The following is a 22,893-nucleotide window of genomic DNA, read 5'->3' on the forward strand; positions in this document are numbered from 1 at the left end:
TAATCCATTATTTCAGTTAATATATACATAGTTGGAATATTTACTTATTTAAATATTTGTAATAGTTTTGAGTTATGAACACAGATTTTTTTAGTCACAATGGTGAAGACTGGGCATTAAGTCATGGAAACCGATGTCTTTATATAGTAAAGAGTGAGCAGAAGCTTTTAAGGGGCAGGGAAAACTACACGCTCACCAAGCCTACACAAGTAAAAACGTGAACATATTTGAATGAATGCTTAAAACCATATATTAACTTAACTACCAGTTCTTGTCCCATTCCACTTTCAGAAAAAATTAAAGGATTTATTTTAAAATACTCTTAACTGGCCCAGCTTTACTTCTCTAGCCTATATGCACACAGATGTGGGAGAGAAATTTCTTTTCCACTGAGGACATGACCTACTGGAAAAGAGTGATCAAGAGATGCTAAAAAAGCTCATTATCAGCACACTGTCACAAATTTAATCCCAAATCAAAGACCATATTTAACCCAAAACATCCTACATTAGGATGAGTTAACACAATACATATGAGCTAATTTAAAAACTTGTATATATAAAGTCAATTTATATGCGGCAAAATATGTAGGATACAGACATTTCTTACCAGATCTGTTGTTTTCACTGGAAGAAATCTGAACGTCTGCAAGATGTGATCCTTTTTCTTCTGACTCTGGTTTGTTGCTTGGAAGAGGGTTAAAAACACTTCCTGCTGATAATGTTGGAGTGGCTAGACTGCTAGAAACAGTGCCAACTGGTAAAACAAGGCTACCAAAAGGAACATCTTTCATTGTCTCTTGAGTAATGGATAGAGGAGGCTGCACTAGAGCTGTAGGGGAAAAACACAAAACAAAACAAAAAAAATCTCAGTACTTCTTGCCAATTCAGTTTGGCAGATGCTTTATTGTTAGAGCATATCATCAAATATGGTCATCAAAAACAACGATATTGTTCACTTCGGAATAAATTGTTTTTCAAAAAACATTTGTAATCCTTATAGGCTTCCCAATGCTTCACTCTTAAGTAGTAGATTATAAATAAATACAGAAGCAAACAACACTGGTTTCAACAGGCTTTAATATTCGAACAATTGAATGTAGCCGACTTGAAAAGATTGAATAATGAAAATAATAAATCATAAATAACGAATTCAATGACTGAAAGAAAAATACAGAAATAATTTGCTTAATGAGTATTATTTGATCACCTATACAACTCTTGATTAAACAATGTATGTATGAATAATAAATAATTAATTTGCAAATAATTTCTTCAATGACTCCTGGGAAAATATTAAATATACTGTTTGTGAATATTATTAGACCAACTAAATTATGTACTATGAACTTGTTCTCAATACAATGGTGAAAACAGCATATGAATACCCCATAGAACACGGTATCTACCACAATTTGTATACTATTAACTAAGAACAGGGTAGATAAAAATCAATGATTTTTATTTTTAAATTTAATTTAAATTTAATTTAATTTAAATTTACTTAAATACAGGGTGGTTTTTTTTTTTTAAATAAATCTATTTAAAATTGCATTTGAAATCATGACAATCTATGTTGAGGCCTAAACTTACCATACTCTATCAAAATCATTAAAGTAAATTAAAACAATAATACTGAACAGTACATGTTTGCTGCTGAAAGTTAAAGAACGTTGAACCACTGAATTTATGGGAAAGTCACTACTGGCTATGCACCTGGAACCACAGTTTGCTGAAGTGCTACACCAGCTTTTGATGACAGTATCCTCCTCTGCAGATGCAGAGAGAATATTTTCTTCATTTCAGTTTATTCCACTAGTTCAATTCAATGACTAGTTCATTCAAACTTAAGAAACCAACTGGGAGTTGAAAATGCAGGAAAGCTTGTTTTCTTCTTCCAATCTATAAATAAAAACTAAGTGTGAGAGGATGAGATCTACTTGTTCTATAATTCTGAAGTACAATGGTGACCAGAAACAATCAGTTCAATTCACTAACTAGAGATAATACTTTGTTTAATAAATCAGCTCATTTTAAATGCAAAACATGTTCTGATATATTTTGTGATAAAGTTTTTTTTCTTATGTACCCATCATATTTTAGATGACTTTATTTAATAAAAAAATGATTTTAAAATATTGGTTTTGTACATTTTTAACTGAATTCGCATTTCCAAATAGAGCATGACACAAATCACAAGTAAAAAATTAATTTAGTAAATAAGAAATGCATCAGTTACCATTTTCTAACATCATAAAAAATGTAAAGATTAAGAATCTAAAGAAATGCAAATTAAGCTATATAATTGCTTAAATAAATGTGTATTGATTTAGTGTATTTCCTGGTTAACAAAAAGAGCCAAATTTAATGTAAAGGCTATATTTAGTTGCAAATCAACATGTTTTAATGGTTATCAACCAGTGAGAATCAACTTTTCTTTAAGAAAGTAACTAAAAAGTACAAATGCAAAACAAGATTAAAATTGATTATTATTTAAATCAAAGTTTTCTGCTTGCTGATTTATATCAATCCACCTGGAGTAAGAATTAGTACATCAAATAGCTAGACTTTCATTAACACAAAATTAGTATTCTTTAAAAAAAAAAAAAGACAAACCAACTCACATGTTGGGACTACTTGTGGAACAACAGGCGGTGGAACAACAGGCGGTGGGACTGGTGGAACCGGGGGAGGCATAAAACCTATATGAACAATCAGAAATAATTTAATAATATGGCCAACTCTAATAAAACCTCAGTAATAAAAATAGTTAAACCTCACTAATCTGCACTAATCAGGAGAAGAATGTCCCATTGCAAACTGGCAAGTCAGCGGTGTAGGAAGAGAATCAGCAATGGTTACTGCTTTCCAGAGGACTCCAACTTTAACACAGAGGATGTATATGTACCTCTTTAAGTAGTCATTTATACCAGCAATACTCAAAGGAACAATTACAGTTTCACCTAATAGTCAAATTTTCCAGTTGAAGAAAAATGGTAAAATGAAACAACAAAACAAAGAGTTTGATTTTTAAAACTAGACTGAAAATGTGAAGAATTAACTAAGGCTTCTATCCTGAATCTCTGAGTCAGAAATAATCCTAGCACATAACATATGTTTAAGATACTCAGTTAGCATGGATATACTTATTATACAATCAATTAAAATGGTAACTTACCAGGAGGTGGTTGTGAAGGGTTGAAACTTGCCCGCAAGAAGGGAGGTGGTGGAATTGAACTATACCCAGGAGGTGGGACAGACATTGTGACAGGAAATGATGGTGGAACTAAACTAACAGCAGGCACAGCTGGAGCTACCGGAATCTTTTTTTGGTGGGAAGGAAAAACAAAACAAAAACTTCAACTTTTACATTATTCAATGACTTTGAAAAAGGAATAAAATGATTTGATTGCAATTATTGTTAACTGAAAGCAGTAATTATAATCAAGGTTCTACTTATGCTGTGGAAAGCATGATGAATTACATGGCACTTTGTGGTAGTACACTGGAAATTGTGCAGCAGTTGCAGGTAAATAAAAAATGGAGGGTTTTATAAATTTAATATGGAAAATAATGTATTCACAGTAAGGCATTATTTGTGTTTTAACTAAAATCTTAAATTTAAATTTTATATTATACCTAATTTCTCTAGTATCCTAATTTTATATCAAAAATTATATTGTATTATAGAAGTTGCCAGATAAAGCTGGGATGAAGGCAGTTTTCCTCTGAAAGGTGACTAAAAATAGCATAATAGCACTAAAGTTCATTGTGTTTTGATTTTCATATCAAATTATTCCAATTTAGAAATAAAATTGTTTTTCTAACTGCTATCCCTGCAAATTCACCTCAGTAACTGAAAGTCAAGCTAACTGGTTTCATCTAACACTATCTGCAAAAGTTTCTGTATGTCTAAATTCTGTCCCAATTACATTGGTAGAACCCTGCAAACATAGCTAAATGCAGAATTTGGCCCTAAAATTAGTACTAAGGCCCCAGGCCTCACTACAGGTCAGCAAGAATATCGAAGACATTTAAATGCACACTGGGAGAATGCTATGTATCCTTTCTTATTCTGTTTTAAAGAAACAGTATCAAAATACATATTTATATATTGTACTTAATTCGGGAACTAGAGCTTTGATAACTTGTAGGAAAGGAAGACAGCGGGGAAAGGACAGAGAGGGAAGGGAGAAAAGAAAGAATAGGTGATAGGCTGTGCGGAGAAGGAAGGATTTAAAAGGAGTTTCATTATTTTTTTCTAATGCGGTGTCTTTCAGCAATTGAGAGCCTATTTTGGTTTTTGTTTTATAACTCCATCACCTTTCATTTAAAAATTAAAGTATTTAAATATTTCAGTAGAATAATGGTAACTTGGCAGTGCTTCAAAAAAGAAAATGATTTAGTGGGCTAATAAAGAGGTTACTCATCCTGTGCAGGTACTGTGGTTCTTCAAGATGTCCCCCCCATGGGTGCTCCACTCTAGGCGCGCTGCGCCCAATATGCCTCAGATCAGAGATTTTAGGTAGCTGTGTCCATTTGGCCCACTCATGAGTCCCCCACAGCCTTGTGCCCTGCACTAAGGCTATATAGAGCTGCATGGGCAAACCGCCCTCAGTTCCTTCTCTACCACAGAGAATGCCGTAAAGAACTCTGAAGCAGAGGGGAGGAGGCTGGATAGTTGAGCACCCAAAGGGGAACACATGTTGAAGAACCACACAGTTACTGCACAGGTTGAGTAACCTCTTCTTCTGCGAGTAGTGTGCCTATAGGGGCTCCACTGTAGTGATTATCGAGTAGTAACCTCTACGGAGGAGTGGGGTTTAGGAGAAAATCTAAGATTGAAGATAAAACAGTAGACCCAAATATAGCATCAGAAGCTGAAGTATGAGTGACTGCATAGTGTTCAGAAATGTATGAATAGGCTCCCAAATCACGGCTCTACATATTTCCACGACGGGAACATTCTTAAAGCCTACTGAAGTGGAGAGGGATCTCATGGGAGTGAGTTAGTACTCTACAGGGAGGCTGAACATCATGAGACTGATAGCAGTAGGTAATGCAGCCAGATATCCATCTAGAGAATCTCTGCTTGGAAATTGGAGATCCCTTAGTTCTGTCTGCAATGGAGAGAAATAATCTGGGAGATTTCCTAAAGGAAATAGTCCTGTCTCAGTAAAAGGCTAATGCTCTCCAGACCTCGTGTGTATGTAGTGTCACATATCCTTTATCCTGGTGTGGTTTAGGGAAGAAAACTGAAAGATGTATAGGCTGATTTATGTGGAAGTCCGAAGATACGTTTGGCAGGAACTTGGAATGCAGTCGCAGTGTGGCCTTAGTCTTAAAGAAGACTGTGAAGTATGCCATCCGCGCACCCCTATCTCACTCACTGTTCGAGCAATGTCTACTAGAAATTCAGTGTTCATAGACCGGTATTGAAAGGAGCAGATGTCCATAGGTTCAAAGGGAGGCCTCGTATGACATCTGAGTACAAAGTTGAGGTTCCATGCCAGCGTAGGGCATCTGATTTGTGGGAAGAGGTAGTCCAGTCCTTTGAGAAACCTCCTTCTTGTAGGATGAGCAAAGATGGAAAAACCCTGTACCATATGATGGAAAGCCGTAATAACTGCTAAATGCACTTTTATGGAGCTTAAAGATAACCCTGTCATTTTTAGCTCTAAAATGTAATCTAGTACAAATGATAATGGAGAGGATTTAGGTGAAAGATGTTTTAGGTCACACCAGTCTTTGAATCTCATCCACGTTTTGGCATGTTTGCCCCAAGTACATTGTTTCCTGCTATGTAACAGTACTCTCTTTACGTCCTCAGAATAGGTTGTTTCTAACCCTGCAAGCCATCTATCAGCCATGCCTTGAGCCAAAGAACCCTGAGTCTGGGGTGATGGATTTGACTGGCATCCTGAGAGAACAGATGGTCTGGAGAGCAATCAGTTGACAAAGAGCCAGCTGAGTGAGGTAAGGAAACCATGTTTGTCTCGGCCACCTCAGAACTACAAGAATAACTTTGCTTTGGTTTTCCTTATCCTGCATAGCACCTTGGATATCAAAGGAGTTGGGATAAATGCATACAGAAGGTCTGGACTCCACCAAAGGAGAGCAGCATCTCAGGGTTTGCTGTTTTTTTAAAAAACTACTGGAGGCGTGGAGAATAGTTTTCTTTAACTGTGTTTGCTTGGCAAATAAACAGTTCTGAGCTACCCCAGGAGGCAGCACATGTGTAGTCTCACAATTGTTGAGGTATGGGAAAAATTCCTTATCTGTGAAGATGACCTGCTACGACCCAAAAAGAACTTTTGAGAACACTCTGGGTGCAGAGAAGAGACTAAATAGAAGCACTGTGTATTGAAAGTCTCTTGACACAGAGTGAAGCATAAGAACCTTCTGTGGGAGGAGTGGATCGCTATAGGGAAGTAAATGTCTTGAAAGTAGAGGACCTAGAACCAATCCCCTTGGTCCAATAATGAAATTATTGCTGCAAGAGTAACCATTTTGAACCTCTGAATCTTTATGAATCTATTGAGTAAACTTAGATCTAGAATAGGTCTCCAACTGCTGTTCTTTTTTTTGGAATCAGGAGATGCCTGGAATAAAATCCCATCCCTGTGTTGCATGGGAACTGGTTCTATAGCACCCAGATTCAGAAGACAGTCGACTTCCTGTCGCAAAACATGCTCATGAGAGGGATTCCTGAAGGTGGGATGGGGGGCAGGGGAAGGGAGGTAAAGTGGATGGAGACATGATCTCCAACACCCACTTATCCATAGTGGTATGTTCCCAATTCTGATGGAACTGAGAAAGGCAATCGCTGAAGTGAGGGAGACATGCAGATTGTTGCAGCAGTAAGAGTGGAGATGGTAACTCAGCACCTTGACCCGCCCATCAAAACTAATGTTTTGAAGTTGTGGGTTGTGAGGTTAATGCCCGAGAAGTAGCTAGTCTCTTCTACTGAAACTGTTGTCTCTTATGCTGGGGTTTGTAATATCTCTGGGAGGTGGGAAACTAGGTGGGACGAGATCTCTGTGCTGTCTGGGACATACTAAACTTTCTTTTTTGTGCAGGGGCATAAATTCCCAGACAGTGCAAAGTGGCTCTAGCATCTTTTAAGGCATGCAGAGATTCAGCATTTTCCTCCACAAACAACTTTGATCCATCAAAAGGAAGGTCCCCAATTGTATTTTCAACTTCCCTCTGAAAACCAGCATCCAGAGAGACCTGGGAGAACTGGGCATAACCTCCCTGGGTTTAAGTTTTTTGAGGGGGAGAAAAAAAGAAAAATAGATAAAGGTAGATAACAGTCCTTATCCTAAAAGTATAAAGTCAAGGTTTTGGTTTTTTTTTTTTTTTTTTTTTTAAACGATTATTTGTTTGAAATCTATAAAATTACTACAGCTAACTCACACAAAGGAAACTCTAAGAACTAAAACTAACTAAGAAGGACAAGAGAAATATACAGGTTAGGTAAGCTCTATTTGGATGCTGCTGAGGCTCCATTGCAGGCTGAGGCGGTTGAGAACGAACTAAGGCTATATAGCCTCAGTGCACCGCATGAGGCTGCAGGGGGTGCATGTCCAGGCTGAAAAGACATGGCTACCTAAAAATCTCTGATCTGAGGCACATGGGGCGCAAGTGCACCTAGAATGAGCACCCATAGGGACACTATTCAAAGAAAAACTTGGCTCTCAGGCCTGAATTTACTAGCTGAAAATATAATTACCTCAAAACAGGAAGAGTGTTGCTCAAGTATGTCTGCTTTCTTGATTCAATGAGAAATGTAAAACAATAGTAAGGAAGGCAGAAATGTATTAGAAGTACAAAAGAATACAATATAGCGCGAGATGGTTGAAATAAGAAACTAAGCATAATTCTTGTGATAGAAAATGGAAGACAAAATACAAATTGTGTTAAAAGGGCATTAGTCATGGAAATAGACTAAAAAAGTTAATCTTCATTCTGAGGCCCCAACAAACTACTTTAACATTAAAAAAATTATTAATGCCAAAAGCTCAGTTCTCCGGAGCTAATGTAAATTAGCAACCTTGCATCAATGCAAGAAAAAAAAAAAATCAGCAACAGGTTTAAAATTTACCTTTCTGTGGTATTATAAGCAAAACTTAGTAAAAATAATGTAATCACTACATAATTTTGACTGTGAGCATTTCAAGAAATTCTTGACCAACATCTTTTGTATTGCACATACCTGAAAGACTAAAAAAGTTACAATACAGTAGCTCTAGCTTTCAAAAAAAGAAACAAATCTTACTCAGCTGTTTATTAAGGCAGAGAAAATCCTTTTTAGAGGTAGAGTAATTCAAACTACATTAAGGCTTAGATTGTCCCTACCAAACTCCATTTAGCAAAAATGTTCAACAAGATCCTAAATCAATATGAAGGCTGCCCAAAAGTGCAGGAAAAAAATGAAAGAAAGGGGAAACAAATGTAAAAAGGAACTAAAGCCAAGCAGAAGTAGTCCCAGGCAAAAAGGAGTCATTGTGCTGGTGGCTCCTACAAAAGGATGCTTTAGTAGCTCACACATTTCAATCTTCTTTTAAACAATTGATTGCCATTTCAGTTTTATAACATTTGCTCTATCACCAACATTTAAGCCTGGATTCAGCAAAACAGGCATGATATTAGAGTCAAGCAGAAGTTTAAGAGCTTTGCTGAATAAGAACATTAGTTTGCTTATTTTAAAGATAAAATAAAATATAAATCCTCCTTGTTCTATATTTTCTATATTTATCTATGCTATTTATTCTAACTTTAGCATTTGAATGTATCCATATTAACTACAAGTTAAATCTCTCTCTACAGAAACCACCCAAAATATGAAAACTGGGGGTACAAACATGCTCAATACTAACCTGTAGCATAGTTACAGATTGAGTATAAGCTTCTGTCTGTGTTGTAACAGCTGTATTCTTATCGACAGTTGTACTCTGAGTAGTTTGGATATTTTCTTTAACAGCCTCTGAGCTCCTCACAGTTTCCCATTCTAAATAAAAAAATGTTTTTATTTATTTTGTAGAAAATGAGTTAAATGTTCTATTTCCATTTCCACATTTAAAAAAACCACCATCAACTTGAAAAATCACATTTTGGTCAGAGCTTACTGTAACTGAAAGAAGCTGGGGGGTGAAAAACAAAATTATATAGATATAGACACAGAGTTCCTCTCTTGGCAGAAAGACCATCAAACATCAGCAGGAGAAAAACAAAAATCCCATTAAAAAAAAAAAAAAAGTGTTAAGTGAATGGAGAAGGAAAAACAAAAATTCTAGGTATACAATTTAAATGTTACTATATCAGAAGCTGATTTTTTTTTAAATGTCGATGACTGTCACTTTATAAATGATTCATGACATGTAAAGAATATAGCAGCCCCTTATGTACTGTCATTTATATTTACAACATGTCTATATTACTGAGTGACTAGTCTGACACATGATCACATAGGGTACTTAACAACCAAAAAACCCACCTCCACCAGCCCAAGGGAAAATGAAGTTGGCATTCTAAACGCAAGGTGTTGGATTTAATTTTCAATATTGATTCAAATTTAAATTTTGCTGCCAGAGTTAAAAAGATTGGCATTTATATACTCAAACATCCCTTGTCAATATCTAAGGCTAAGTCTACACAGCCCCACAATTTGGATTATGGGTGTGAATTGCAATTCCCCTGTGTGGATGGTGCTGGTGTGAACTAAAAGGTACCTAGTTCACATTACATGAACTAGATGCCTTTTAGTTGGCTCATGCAGCGTGCACACAGGGGAGAAGTGTGCAATTCACACTCCCACAGTCTGAACTGTGGGACTGTGTAGACAAGCCCTGTGATACAAAACAGATTATAAACCAATCTATGGAGGTTGGAAAGAGGAAGCTCAGTAACACTGACAGTCTCAACAGAAAGTTTTAAACAATAAAGGAATATCCAGATCAGTCTCTTCCATCATTTTACTTTTACATACAACAATCTAAAGACTTGATTTTTCAAAAGGAGTCACAACCAGATCACAGATTTTGCATGCACTAATATTTGCACATGTACTTAGTGACTGAACATAGAAAATCAGAAGCCACTTTTAAAAATATTAATATTTATTGTCTCGCTTAACTCCATTGGTCTGAATGTTGACATAGTATTATCATGTTGACTTGCAGTGTTATCATCAGATGTTGACTCAAACACACGATAGAGGCAATCCAAATTTCTGGATTTCAGACCTCAGTGCCATCTGAACTGTACACGGGAAACTAATACTAACAAATGCAAAAAAGAACACGTACACCAAAAATACTCAACTTCTGAAAATTAATTTAAGGAATAAAGAAAATAAACATAATTTTTACTTAATAAAAGCTACACATAAGTATCAATACCTGTATTTACAGTCTCCTGGTCGATCATGCCTCCTTCAGCAAAGCCATCCAAATCATCCAATTTTACTTTTTCCCAAGGTATATATGAAACTCCAAGATCCACATCCCAAAACTGCTTGTACTCTGTTTTCACACCTTTATTTAAAGCCCAAGCAATCTGAAAATAAAATCCAATCAGATGATGTAGCTGAATTAAAACACTTTAGTTATCCACTTCATCTCCCTGTCAGTGCAGGATTGATCTTCACTGTACATTTACTGTTTGTACCAAGCAATAGGGCATGTACTCAGCATCTAATAGCAGCAGCCACTTGGAAGAGCTTTTGGCTCTTTGGTTACAATGAACTATAAGAAGTGTTTCAGAGTAGCAGCCGTGTTAGTCTGTATCCGCAAAAAGAACAGGCGTCCTTGTGGCACCTTAGAGACTAACAAATCTATTTGAGCATAAGCTTTCGTGGGCTGAAGTGGGCTGTAGCCCACGAAAGCTTATGCTCAAATAAATTTGTTAATCTCTAAGGTGCCACAAGGACTCCTGTTCTTTTTATAAGAAGTGTGTTAAATATTATTTCTAATTTACAGATGGGGAAACGGCACCACAGAGCTGAAAAGACTTACCCAAGGATCTCGGAGTAAACTAGTGACAGACACCTCAAACAACTCAAACACTTAAGCACATGCTTAACTTTCAACACACAGTCCTCAATGAAGTCAATGGGACTACACACAAGCTTGAAGTTAAGTTTGTGTTTAAGTACTCTGCATAGTCAGGAACAGAACCCAGGTCTCCTGACAACCAGTCCTTGTGTGTTCAAACTTTCCAAGTATTCCCTAAACAGCAGGTGTATCATTTTATTTTTAAGGTCTTTCCTCACTTCCTGCCCAAATACACATTTTATAAGAAAATTTCCCACTCCACCTCTTACAAACGGAAGTTATTTTGCCTCCTTCTCATGCTCTATATTGCACACCTTGATCAGACGCATAGTATAGAAAATTCATTCTTTTTCAAAGTACACAATTAAACCATCATAATAAAAATTCTGCTGTATTTTAAGTTGGGCTATGTTACTGAACAAAATATGGCTTACCTTAATAATTTTAGATCCAATTTTGTAGGATCCAGAACTAAGTTTCTGAAGAGCACGATATGCATCTTGTCTGTGAACCATGCAGACATATGCACAACCTCTTGGAGGAATCATCTATGAAAAAGAAATATATCTCACTATTATGGCAACTAACACTTGTTTAGACAATGTCTTAATGTGTCCGTGAATTCTAACTTTTTGTAAAACACTAAAGTTAACATTTGTTAAAACTAATGTAATGGGTACTGTACTTTAAGAAGTCCAGGAGCAGTAGAACTGTCATGAAGAAGTATTTATAGCACAGTTGCAAGTTACTTCTCATAAAAAAGTGGAATTCACAGCATTTCTGAGAAATGCAAATAGATGTAAGACATTGTATTTACAATTTAAAGTGACACATATGAACAATAGGCAACACCTTTTATTAATCTTGATAACAGCCCTCTTCACATTTATTCAACTGCAGAATGATGGATAAATATAAAAACTACTTTAATGCAATGTTAAGGTGGCAAAAGAGTAAAAAAATGCAAATGTTAATGGGCCCAACTCCTTTGTCCTGGCTGCAATTCCCTTGGCACAGCTCTGGTGGTGAGGAATAAAGGAGTGAATTGCTCCTAACCTGGTGATGGCTGGGAGCCAGTTTTGCCAAATGCAAGTGAGAGAAGACCCGATAATGCAGCATTTCTCAAAGGGGGTTGAAAGAGCAGAAGTCGCTGGCCAGGCGTCCAGGCCTGAAGGAAGCGCCGCCACCAACAGCAGCAAAGAAGTATGGGTGGCATGGTATGGGGGAGGGGGTGCAGGGTTGCGGGTGTTGTCACAGTGTGAAATATTTTCAAAGGGGGTCCCAGCCAAAAAAGAGTTTGAGAACCCCTGAGATAATGGTTCCAAAGGACCATTGTGTCAACTGAGGATCACAGTAGCAAAACACACCCACTCATCTGGGCTCTGAAGCTTCTGGGTCAGCCAGCCAGGGATTCCTCTATGCCAAGGAATCTTCACATGGCTTGTTAAACCAGCTATACAGTCCGTTGCAATCCAAAAGTATTTATATGGTGTCAATTAGGTTTTGTAGTTCACATCAAAATTAAATGACTAGGGTTTGTGTGTGCGCGTGCGCGTGCAAGCACACTGGTAAAATAACTATTAACCACCTTGGAAAATGTCCCAGCAGCAGTTGCCTGAAAAACAGCATTCCTGCATTTCTCAAGATGGGAGACAAAGTCTGAACAGTTCTCTCACTCACTCTTATATGCTCACTGAGCATGTTCAAAAGTGATTTTTCGATAGTTTATTGTTTTACCCTAATCCAAAGAAAAGCCCTACTCATTAACCATTATTTACAATACAAACATGGAAATTTGTAAATTTCATTTTGTGCTATAATCAAGGTTTCAAAAGTGTGGTTAATTTATCTTTTAAAATGGCAAAAGTACTGTTATATACTCAAATTCAAACAACTGAATTAAATTTCCTTAAGATTTCCTTACAATTATTTTTCCCCATAGAGGCTAAGCACAGAAGTTTATGGTCAAAAACAAAAACATTTTAGACTTCTGAGCATCCAAAATCAGGGAGTTGCAAAAGAATCTGTTTTGCCATATTAATCATAGCTTTCACTACGCTGCTGGAGGCACGGCATCTCAGTGATAATATATTATATAGTTGTGGCCAAAAGTTTTGGTCATAAGTTATAAATATAAAAAGTTATTGGATGTTGTTTAATAACTAAATAGTACTACACAGAGCAACACAATATTTTTTAAATGGCTAACTTGAATTCTGCTGTTTTAAAAGATTAATTTTTATAAGATGTAAGTGTGTTGGTGCTCCAATTTGGAAGAAAGGGGTGGGGAAATGGCTGAAATTGCTTTGCATGAACTACTTAAAGTGTAGTTCTATTCTGAAAGGTGACTTTATAAAAATGGCACGGTGGGATTCCGTGGTTATTGCTGTCATTATTTCCCATCTCAAATTCACTCAGCTTAGAAGATATTTTTCTTAATTGCTAACTAAACCTGGGATCTGAAATACAAACAGTGCTCCTTCTGGCTTAGATTTATTTAAGATTCTGCAGGGCAAATGCTACCCTCAGCTACTCCTGTGTCACACTGCTGCATTCAGGTGTAAATAAGGAAATTACCTGTAAAGAATGGGATAGTACACGTGGCCCTGAAACTGTAGCTTTTTTAACAATTCTTTTCTTGAAGCCAGAAAGAAGACAGTTTGCTCTCCTGGAATGGTGTTGGTTCTGCAAGACTGACAGAACTAAAAACCAAACTTTCTGTCAGCACTGAAGTAATCTGATCTGACTGAATACTCACAGGAAGTAGATGTGTTAAACAAAATGTTGATTTTACAGTGACTTTTCAGAGTACAAAAAAATGGTTACATACCTTACATTAACTGTGGAATCTGTGTGAACAACACATCTTGAAGAACCACAGTTACTGTGGGGTAAGTAAGCATCCTTTCTTCTTTGAGTGCTTATCCATAGATTCCACTCTTGGTGACAAGCAGTTGCCCATTCACCTGGAGTTGGGCGCAGGCACAGCACCAATGCACACTTCTATTCAAATAATTCAATCTCATGGGCCTGGGGAGTATGCATATCAAGAGTGGAATCTCTGTAAACGACTCAAAAAAGAACTACATTTTAAAGTGTGTGACAAAATGGAACATTTTATTTTTTATGAGATAAATTATTTTGTTACGATAAGAAACAGCATGTGTCTGACAGGCAACTGAAATTTTTATGGTTTGAAGCAGTTACTGGAGTAGCAGTCCAGGTGTGTTCGTCATTAATTTTTCCTAATATTGAACTATAATGTGTATTGTAACTAATATTTGTGATTTAATTTTTATTTATTTATTTTTTTTATTTTTTTACAAATTCCTCTCTTATAGCATATTTCAGTGTAACAGTCAAAACAACAGTTCCCATGAATAATCTGAGGGAAGAAGCACACGCATTTGACTACGTAGGGTGCCTTTTCCTTAGTGGTTCAAATGCCAACTTTAATACAATAGAAATGAACAGGTAAGGATTATGGCCAAGGTTTGTAAAAATGGATCCCTAAAGTTAAGTTCCTAACTCTATATTTAGATGGTTAAATAGGACTTAGGAATCTAACCAGAGGCACTCGTTTTTTAAAAATCTGGCATATAATAATAAACTACAAGAAAACTTCTTTTTCTAGCAGACAATTCAGTTCACACATCTTATATTTTCTTAAATACAACATGCATCACATCTGTCATGTTTTCCTACATATTATGTACATATTATTGTGGATTTGGCAAATGTACCATACAGCATAACCTTTCCTAAATTAGTAATATGCAAACAGCTTTAAAATTTAGGACACTGTGCTCACTTACGTTAATAGATTCTATTTGTCCAAATTCTTCGAACAAATTAGTTAAATCTTGCTGTGTGGCCTTCTTGTCTACTTGACCAACCCAAAGAGTAGTACTGCAGACTGTCAAGAGAGACATTACATAAATTAAAAATGACAATACTTTGCAGGACATTGGATTCTGCATCCAATAATTCGAAAGTGCTTTACAATTAAGTCTAAACCACCAATCTGAGGCAGTAATTATAAAGATTTTACCTAGGTAACAGAGGTTAAGTAAACTTATCCACAGAGATTAAGTGATTCGCCCAAATTCACAAAATGAATTAGTGATTAAGCTGAGAACAGAATCAAGAAGTCTTGACTCTTTGCCCATTGCTCTAACAAATAAAAAACACAACATTCCATTCAGATAAACTAGCCTTGGTAAAAGGTTCTTGATTTTTCTAACTCAAAACAAGCACTTCATAAGAAGCAGGGAAATGAAAGCATACTGTAGATCATCAGCTAATGTAGCCATTAAAGAAACAAGTATTTTTAACAAGCAACATTTCTACTGAGCATGCAATCTCACATGTAAATCTGAAGACTTACAGAACAATTTATAGAACAGATGAATACACAAAAAAATGAAAGTTAAGGAGCATTATTGGAACTGGTATTTAAAAAAGTGATCATTGGGTCAGTTTCCTTCCTCTTCTGAATGTAAAACTGCAAAGAAAGATTTTTCATATAAAAAGTCATTTACCTGAAAGCTAACTCATGTCTGATATCCATTTTGATATTAACCTTCTTGTGAATGTTATAGTTGGATAATGCTTTGATAAATACCTTCATCGCTTTAAAAAATATATATTTTCTGCTAAGTAGGCAAGGCTGCTTGCCCTCACTGAGCATTAATGGCATATCGAGTTACAGGTATTAAACTGAAGACTATCAAAAATTATTTGCCAACAAACAATTAAACTTCAAACTTCTAAGACAGAGGTGGGCAAACTACGGCCCGCGGGCCACATCCGGCCTGCGGAACCGTCTTGCCCAGTCCCTGAGCTCCCAGCTGGGGAGGCTAGCCCCCCGGCCCCTCCCCTATTGTTTCCCCCTCCCCGCAGGCTCAGCTCACTGCGCCACCGGCGCAATGCTCTGGGCGGCAGCACAGCTGCTGAGCCGGCTTTGTGCTGCACGGTGGCGTGGCTGGCTCCAGCAGGTGGCACGGCTGCCTGTCCTGGTGCTCTGGGCGGCATGGCTGTAGCGCCACCAGCCACCGGTGCTCCAGGCAGCGTGGTAAGGGGGCCGGGGGGTTGGATAGAGGGCAGGGGAGTTTGGGGTGGTGGTCGGGGGCGGGGTGGTCAGAGGGTGGGGAACGGGGGGTTGAATGGGGGCAGGGGTCCCGGGGGAGCAGTCAGGAAGGGGGGGGGGGGTTGGGGGGGGGGGGGGGGTTTTTTTTTTTTTTTTAAACAATAATTTCTCATCCTTAAACAGAGTGAGATTAGGGATTGAAATTTTACTTTACTTTGATCCCTGATGAATTACAATAGTGTTAATTTAAAAACATTTAGTGCTTACTGTGCTGTGGTACTTCAATCCGGCAATAGAATTTAGCAGCATTTTCTATTCTTTGTATAGGAAGTATTGTTTAATATCTTAGCACAATGAAGTAGTAAAATGGGTGCATTCTCTCTACCCCCTCCTACACCCCAAAAAAACCCTGTGTCTCCTGAGGGTATGTCTACACTAGAAACACTACATTGGCACAGTTTCAGCTGCTGTAGTGTATATACTTACTACAGCGACAAAAGGGGTTTTTCCATCACTGTAGTAAATCTACCTCTCAGAGGCTAGGTCTACACTATGGGGGGGCGGGGGGGGGGTGTCGACCAAAGATACGCAACTTCAGCTACGTGAATAGCGTAGCTGAAGTTGCGTATTTTAGGTCGACTTACCTGGCCGTGAGGACGGCGGCGAGTCGACCGCTGCCGCTCCCCCATCGACTCCGCTTCCGCCTCTCGCTGCGGTGGAGTTCCAGAGTCGACGGCAGAGCGTCTACACTAGACGTGATAAATCGATCCCCGATAGATCGATCACTACCTGTCGATCCGGCGGGTAGTGAAGACGTGCCCTGAGAGGCTCTAGCTAGGTTGATTTCTTTCATCAACCTAGTGCTATCTAGACTGGGGCTTAGATTGACTTAATTATGTCTCTCAGGAATGTGAATTTTTCACACCCCTGAGCAACGTAGCCAGGTCAACGGAAGTTATTGATGTAGACAATCCCTCAGTTCTTAATCACAAGAGCATCTTTCCTCCTGATGTTTACCAAAAGATATTTCTACACATACCAGAGAAGAAGAGACTTGGCCTGTGCCTTCTCAGCCAAGTTTTCCATAGCTCCTGGTGTCCTTTGGTTCCTGTCCATCTTATCTCCCCAGTAAGCAAAGAAGAGATCCCCGGCCCCCATCCACACTTACTCCTACCACTGGCAGAGCTCCAATCCTCCCACCATTCCCGAATACCCGTAATAGCTCAGGTTCCTTGCGCTTTTTCCCCACCTGAGAAAGTTCCAGGCCTCCCACGTCTTTCCAATAACCTGCCCAGTTCCAGTTATTTTGTCGGCAACTCACCTCCCCAGGCCCCAATTGCTGCACTGAACTCCAGGCTACTCAGCTCACCAGCCTACACTTCTGGCTCCTGCTGAAGCTTTGCTTACTGAAAGCTGAACACCAGCTCTAGCTCCCTGCTGCCTAGCTCAACAGTGCAGGAAATGTACACTATAAATATAATTAATGCCTCTTTGTGGAGAAAGCCATAAAACAAGAGACACCCACTCGTAGGTCAGGAAGACAAAAACAAACTGTAAGGCGTCTGCATGCAGCAAAATGCTGAATTCCAAAGCATCCTGGGAAAACATAAGTCCAGGGGGCCCTGACTGAAATGAATAAAAGCAGTTTACACCTTTTAGGGGTATGTTTCAAGCTGTCTGAAGGCTGAGATTGGTGATGCTGCATTGGTTTACACTAAATCAATATTTTCAAGATCATCTCTGCAAACATTAGAATCTAGAGACCATTTATGAAAAAGAAAGCTGAGACTGGAGCATACACCTCCTATTACTAGAAATCTGTTGTAAATTATGCAGCAGCAGAATATGCACAACCCTAATAACAATGGTTGTAAAGTGATCCAGACTATCAGTGGACAAAGACACTTGAATTCATGGCTTCTGGCACCCAGCTCAGTATACATTCTTCTAGGCTAAAGGATATTTTGTGGGGGAGGTTCTTTCTCCCCTCCTCCCTTTCTTCCTCCATCTTCAGGATGCTAGTGTTTCCTGAAGGGATCACAGCTGTCTCGAATAGCACTCGAAAGAACCAGAACTAAAGATGAACAACTTTGAACTAACTGGGATTTGGATACTGCTCTTGGTGCTGTACACACAAATTTAACAGGGACACCCCAATGTCGGGCTGGATCTTCTGGATCCAGCCCAACACACCCCAATTTAATCCCTATATACAACAAAAAAGTATGTTAAGAATGCTGATATTTTAGAAATAGATACTTTGAGAATAGGGTGGAAGGGGGAACAGTTGTCAGGAACCCATTGAGCAAATGACCTCAAATCTGCATCACAAATTCTACCCTGTCCCCTGAACTGATAAATCAATTTTCAAGTCAATCTATGTATATTTTAGAAGGAATGCAAAATTCAACATTAAACAGAAAATACACTGTAGTTTTGTCTATGGGGCAGGTACCACTGCTCATAATTTTTACAAGAGTAAAATCTTTGAAGGAACAAAATCCCACTTTCTTCACGATGAAATCATTGATTTATATTTATAGGTTAATTATAAAATTATTTAACAACAATCTAACTTTTGATATTTCAGTTACTAGACTAAAATTAGTCATAATGGTACTTAATATAAATGTTGTTTCCTTACCAGAGAAATGTAAAGGACTACTTTTCCCCCTCTCTCTTGAATACTAAGATATTAAAACATAAAATCAGTGTTACCTACCACTTAGTGTTTTAGACCGGATAGGAGGCAATCCCTTTTTTTGGCGTTCTTTTTCCCTTTCCCTAGCTCTTCTTTCACTGGAGTATGACCGAGATGACTTTCGCTTCCTTTCTCTTGATCTTGAGCGTGAACGTTTTCTGTGTTTACGTTTTCGGGAACCAGACCGTGACCTAGACCTCCGTTTTCTTGGTGACCTACAAAACATTTATTTTTAATACCTTGAACAGGTGTCAGGGGAGAGATGTACTCCGCTTTTATTTTTGTTTTACTAAAAATTAGGGCTGCCGATTAATCCCAGTTAATTCATGTGATTAACTCAAAAAAAATAATCGCGATTTAAAAAATTACTCGTGATTAATCGCAGTTTTAATCGCACTGTTAAACAATAGAATACCAATTGAAATTTATTAAATATTTTGGACGTTTTTCTACATTTTCAAATATATTGATTTCAATTGCAAAACAGAATACAAAGTTTACAGCACTCACTTTATATTACCGTATATACTCGATCATAAGCTGGTTCGTTTATAAGACAACCCCCCAAGATGGATAAGTAAAAATGGCAAAATTTTATGACCCATTCATAAGCCAACCCTATAATTCAGGGGTCGGCAAACTTCGGCTCCTGGCCCATCAGGATAAGCTGCTGGTGGGCCGAGATAGTTTGTTTACCTCGAGCGTCCACAGGCACGGAGGTAAACCTAAGTAAACAAAATGTCCTGGCCCGCCAGCGGCTTACCCTGATGGGCCGGGACAGCAACTGGTGGGGAAATTTTTGGGGAGGGGGAAGGGCAGAAGTAGCTGGGGGTCAGCTCTTCCCCACCCCTACCCCAGGACCCCCACACTCTCACCATCCCATCCCTTCCCACCTTACCTGGGACGGGCCAGGGGAGGAGGTCTCTGGCCTGGCTGCAGCTGCTCCGGCAGGCCGAGTGGCATGGCTGCAGCCTGCCAGCCCCGGAGCGGCAGCTGCTTCAGAGGCTGGGGGGAGAGCAGCGTGGCCAGAAGAAGAGAGACTCCAGCCCCACCTCTTCCCTTCTGGCTCTGATGGCTGTGCTGCCTCTCCTTGCCCCCTCTGTTGGGGGGGAGGGGCTGTGTCCCACCTCTCCCTCTCGATAAGCTGACCCCCTTCTCTGATGCTTCCCTTTTTTACTAAAAAAATTTGGTTATGAACGAGTATATACGGTACTTTTGATTACAAATATTTGCACTGTAAAAATGATAAAAGAAACAGTATTTTTCAATTCACCTCATACAAGTACCGTAGTGCAATCTCTTTATCTTGAAAGTGCAACATACAAATGTAGATTTTTTTATTACATAACTGCACTTAAAAACAAACAATGTAAACCTTTAGAGCCTACATCTCCACTCAGTCCTACTTCTTTTGCAGCCAATCGCTAAGAGAAATAAATAAGTTTGTTTACATTTATGGGAGATAATTCTGCCCACTTCTCTTGTGCAATGTCACCTGAAAGTGAGAATAGACTTTCGCATGGCACTTTTGTAGCTGGCATTGCAAGGTATTTATGTGCCAGATATGCTAAACATTTGTATGCCCCTTCATGCTTTGGCCACCATTCCAGAGGACATGCTTATGATGCTTGTTAAAAAAAAGTGTGTTAATTAAATTAGTGACTGAACTCCTTGGATGAGAATTGTACGTCTCCTGCTCCATGGTTTTACCCGCATTCTGCCATATATTTTGTGTTATGGTAGTCTCGGATGATGACACAGCATATATTGTTTGATTTAAGAACACTTTCACTGCAGATTTGACAAACAAGAAGATTCCAATATCATATTTCTAGAGATAGCTACAACACTCGACCCACGATTTAAGAATTTGAAGTGCCTTCCAAAATCTGAGAGGGACAGGGTGTGGAGCATGCTTTCAGACATATTAAAAGAGCAGCACTCCGATGCGGAAACTACAGATCCCGAACGACCAAAAAAGAAAATCAACCTTCTGTTGGTGACATGTGACTCAGATGATGAAAATGAATATGCGTTGGTCTGCACTGCTCTGGATCATTATCGAGGAGAACCCATCATCAGCATGGACACATGTCCTCTGGAATGGTGGCTGAAGTATGAAGGGACATATGAATCTTTAGTGTATCTGGCACGCAAATATTTTGCAATGGCGGCTACAACAGCGCCATGCGAACATCTGTTCTCATTTTCAGGTGACATTGTAAACAAGCGGGCAGCATTATCTCCTGCAAATGTAAACAAACTTGTTTGTCTGAGCGATTGGCTGAACAAGAAGTAGGACTGAGTGGACTTGTAGGCTCTAAAATTTTACATTGTTTTATTTTTGAATGCAGTTATTTTTTGTACATAACTCTACATTTGTAAGTTCAACTTTCATGATAAAAAGATTACACTACAGTACTTGTATTAAGTGAATTGAAAAATACTCTCATTTTTACAGTGCAAATATTTATAATAAAAAATAAATATAAAGTGAGCACTGTACACTTTGTATTCTGTGTTGTAATTTAAATCAATACATTTGAAAATGTGGAAAACATCCACAAATATTTATATAAATGGTATTCTCTTATTGTTTAACAGCGCGATTAATCACGATTAATTTTTTAATTGCTTGACAGCCCTACTAAAAATCACAACTCAATATGGTAGTATGGGCTTTTCTTAGTGTTTGTTTAAATGTTTAGAAAAATTAGTCACATTTTATTTTACTATTGTATAGAGAAAATAAATGTACTACCATTAGTGTGGAGGAGAAAAAAGGGCATTAGTCTGACCTCAAGAAAAAAGAACTGCAAAGTTTACAGCAGAAAAATAAGCATTACAGAGGAAAAGTCCATCCCAAAGTCAACAATTTTTTTACCTACTTATTTGTATTACCTGGAAGATACTTGAAAATTTAAGGAATCCAAATCTAAACAAAATAAATTGCCACATCAAAAAAAGTCTTAAATTACTATACAGCTTAATCCTATGTTTAAATGTAAACTATTTGTTCGATTCCAATGCAACACAACCATGCTGGAAGCCAAAATAATTCAGAATGATATAGGTTCAACAAATATAACACTGTCTCTGTATTTTAGAATAAAATAAAGTTGCTTATACTTGAGTAATAAGTTATTATGAAACCTTGAACGAGATCTTGAGTGTGTTCTTGATCTTGAACGAACAGCTGATTTCTTTTCTTCTTGTTCAAAGATCTCTTCCTCAACTACATCTTGCCCTTCATCTATATCCATGTCCTAAATATGGAAGCAATGAGAAATATAAGCAAAAATATACAAAACATACATTGGCATACAAAGAGATACAACAATTTCTGAAGTTTAATTTTTCCCTTCAAATCTCAGTAATTTAATCAGAAATGGTAAATTTCACCTGTTGTTGAATATCCATTGAATCATCTAGGTTTGTTTCCACTTCTAAAAACTGCTGTTGGCTACTCCCTTGTGATGGTGATGCAGAGTGCTCTGATCCAAAATTTCCTTCTTGATTTTCCTCAGGGCTTGCCTGCACAGGACATGAATATTACATTTTAAAAAGTCAGAAGCCAAATTGTATGTTATGTCACTCTGCAATACAACACAGGACATACAAACATGACTGTTAGAATATTTTTGAAAAGAGTTTATTTGCAAGTGTCTGGGATTTTTTTTTACCACTTCGTTTTCTGTAAATGCAGATCAAGTTAATATACACTAATAACCTGTTAAGAGAACTTTGAGTTGAACTTGATTTCCCTCCATTCCACTCTGTACTCCAATACACAAATAAATAGAATTTTAACAGAGCCAATGCGTTTTCAGTTCCCACTCAAAATACCATTATCAAGTCAATGAGTCAGATAACATTCATCGAGGATGACTATTTTTTCACAATTCTGGTTAATTAGAAGTAAAACTCCAACAAGAAAACAAATACATACCTTGAAGGACTATAGTAATTTTGTACAATACTAAGAAGGGTATATCAAAATAGTCATATCATTTTTAAATATATAAATATTGTTGGTACATAAGTCAT

General features: G+C 37.8%; 1 protein-coding gene across 3 annotated transcripts in view; it reads right to left on the bottom strand.

Annotated features, from left to right (window-relative positions):
- The window catches only part of SCAF8 (SR-related CTD associated factor 8), a 99,057-nt gene that overhangs the window by 52,522 nt on the left and 23,642 nt on the right, over positions 1 to 22,893 (bottom strand). For all 3 annotated transcript variants that reach the window (XM_026649746.1, XM_026649747.2, XM_026649748.2), the window contains exons 6-15: positions 22,249 to 22,380; positions 22,000 to 22,112; positions 18,868 to 19,061; positions 14,872 to 14,972; positions 11,491 to 11,604; positions 10,403 to 10,559; positions 8,882 to 9,012; positions 3,178 to 3,322; positions 2,624 to 2,701; positions 610 to 831 (exon numbers count right to left, since the gene is read on the bottom strand). In XM_026649746.1, coding sequence (XP_026505531.1) covers positions 610 to 831; positions 2,624 to 2,701; positions 3,178 to 3,322; positions 8,882 to 9,012; positions 10,403 to 10,559; positions 11,491 to 11,604; positions 14,872 to 14,972; positions 18,868 to 19,061; positions 22,000 to 22,112; positions 22,249 to 22,380 — 1,387 coding nt within the window. The remainder of the gene's footprint in view (positions 1 to 609; positions 832 to 2,623; positions 2,702 to 3,177; positions 3,323 to 8,881; positions 9,013 to 10,402; positions 10,560 to 11,490; positions 11,605 to 14,871; positions 14,973 to 18,867; positions 19,062 to 21,999; positions 22,113 to 22,248; positions 22,381 to 22,893) is intronic.

This window comes from Terrapene carolina, unplaced genomic scaffold, assembly GCF_002925995.2.
Source record: "Terrapene carolina triunguis isolate 2854851 unplaced genomic scaffold, T_m_triunguis-2.0 Scaffold85, whole genome shotgun sequence".
NCBI lineage: Eukaryota > Metazoa > Chordata > Testudines > Emydidae > Terrapene > Terrapene triunguis.